General features: G+C 38.1%; 1 protein-coding gene across 1 annotated transcript; it reads right to left on the bottom strand.

Annotated features, from left to right (window-relative positions):
• Positions 1 to 713: 713 nt before the first annotated feature.
• LOC145637832 (MFP1 attachment factor 1-like) lies at positions 714 to 1,543 on the bottom strand. The gene has a single exon (XM_081688857.1). It carries the CDS (start codon positions 1,397 to 1,399, stop codon positions 878 to 880), a length of 522 nt encoding a protein of 173 aa, XP_081544983.1. The 5' UTR covers positions 1,400 to 1,543; the 3' UTR covers positions 714 to 877.
• Positions 1,544 to 2,551: the final 1,008 nt, after the last annotated feature.

The raw sequence follows: 2,551 nt of genomic DNA on the forward strand, positions 1-2,551 counted from the left end.
GGTTTGGAACTTGATCCTAAATACCATATGTTTGGTATGCTTATGAAATTCAATATTTTTTTTTATTATATACCTAAAAGTATGGGAATGAGTCAAACCCACCTCCCCCCCCCCCCCCCCCCCAAGGTTTCTAAACCCCATACCTTGGGGATTTGAGGTATGGGTTTGAAACTCTTAAAATCATAAAACAAACATAAGGTATGGGTTTAAACCATTTTAAACCCATACCTTATACCTTAATTATGTGAACCAAACGCCCCCTAAGTGGAATGGTATAAGCTCAATCCCGATACTATATGCAAGATGGCAGTTGTTAACTGTGTTGTACTTACAAATGTACAATATCATCAAAAAAAACTGAGAACATGTCATCAGCCTACTTCAAGTCTTTTAGCAAGCATTTAATCATAAAACAGGTAGCTAAGCAACGAAAATTTCAGGGTGCAGAAAACAATTCTTACGAATGTAAGACTTCCATAGAGGCAAGGATATGCCACATATCAAATTAATACGGTCAATGAAAGCATTAACCAACAACATCAAGAAAATCCGATACATGACACTAAATCTGGTTATAAATCTTAATGATGCTTACTATTACGGCATTACTGACATTCCACCTACCACCTACCACATTCGACATAGGTTGAGCTTAGCCAGATTTTACTAGACAATGAAAGATACACAATTATCATCACCAAGTACCTCCGAAATTCCAGAAAATGAGATAGATTCCCAATTCATATAATAATTTGCATCATATAGCAGTTATAAGAGCATAAAAGATCTAGAATATATCCTAGCGTAGAAAATGTAGATAAAAAAGCCATAACAGCAACAGATCTGGAGTTCAACAGATAATTAGAATTATTAAACCCTAATATGAAGATTCATTATCAACGGAAGAAGAAACTTCCTCACTTGCAACAGTTGCGCGATCGGATTCAGGTGCAGCGGAGACATCAGAAGGAGGAGCAGCCCTAGATTTGACGGCGTCAAGCATCCGTTTGCTGATCTCTTTAGAGTAAACCTGAAGGATCTCGATGCCTTCATCTATGGACGAAGCGGTAGCAGAAGAAGCAGGAGCGGAGGAAGCGGCGGCGGCGTTGTAAGCCTCCTCTTCGATGGATTTAGCGGTGGAAGAAGCTTCGTTTGGCGGCAAAGATCCGTAGCGCTTAGAGAGGACGGAAGGGGTGGAAAGCGTCTCGATGAGACGGTTGATTACAGCGTCTCTGGTTCGCTGAGTTGGGGGCCAAATGCTGAAGGATGAACCAGAGATGTTCATCTTCTCCATCTTTTCAGAAAGATTGTCCGATGAATGTGGCGGGTGTTGTTCAGCGTCGGCGGTGTTAAGCATTTCCACGGCGACTGGAGTTTCGTCTGCTGCGGTATCGGACATAGCTGCGGCGTGTTGTGGAAGGAGACGACGTTAATCTCTTACTTTGCAAATGAAAGATTGCAGAGTATAAAATGGGTTTTTAATGTGTTTGAATTTCAAATTTTAAGTTTGTTGGTGGTTGTTGATAACAATGACCTTGTACCATTGTGGCCTTTTGATGAGCGTATGTTCCAGGCTCTAACAAGTACAGGCAAGAAAATTTCTAGCAGGGGTAGAATTATAACTTCCGTTTAGTAAGGGTAAAAAAGTAAATGCGTTGGCTTTACTACCATGAGACGTTTTTTTATGGAGTCGACGTGAGGGGAAACACCGTTTTCCGTTTTTCAACTTCAATCCCGTTCACTTCACCTTATTTTTTATTAACTTAAATTATTTTTACTGAACTTAAATTATTTTTACTAAACTTAAATAAATTTTACTAAACTTAAATTATTTTTGCTGAAATGAAATTAATTTTACTGATTTTCTATTATAATTTTTTTTAAGATAAATGAATTTTACTGAACTGAACTTATGTTTACTGAAAATTATTTTTACTGTGTAGACACCTAAAAATGTCTCCCCAAAACCAAACCCGATGATGAACACCTTTTCACCGCCATTATTGATCGGGTTGAGTATTTAATCTTTGGAATGCTTAAATCCATGTTCTATCCAATATATTTCATGAACCAATCCAATTTCTAGCTCATTTCCCTAAACCATAACCTATTTTCCACTTTTCGTGTCCACATAGCAAAACCGAGAGAAACTGATTTTTCGGTCTTATAATTTTGATCCAATTATTATTTGGTTGAATAAGCCTTAAAATAAGCTTTCCAACCACATATCATAAGCCCAATTCCAAGCTATAACGAAAAAGATATGAGCAAAACACTAAACTCGGCCTAAAACCGACACCCTTCCACTAAAACGGCCATATCTTAAAATCTACAAATCATTTTGATCTGATTCTAATTGGGTTGGAAAGTAGACTTGATAAGCTTTCCAATGATATATTATATGTCTTATTCGAGTTACGGATCAAAAGTTATGATGATTTTAAAATGGGTAAAAAAAACTGGAATCACCGCGTACAGTGCAAAAACATCGTGTCACGGGAGTGTGCCCCGTCTGACGGTGCCTGGTGCCGTGACACGGTACTGTACATCG

The sequence above is a fragment of the Chenopodium album genome, chromosome 7 (genome assembly GCF_948465745.1).
Source record: "Chenopodium album chromosome 7, dcCheAlbu1.1, whole genome shotgun sequence".
NCBI lineage: Eukaryota > Viridiplantae > Streptophyta > Magnoliopsida > Caryophyllales > Amaranthaceae > Chenopodium > Chenopodium album.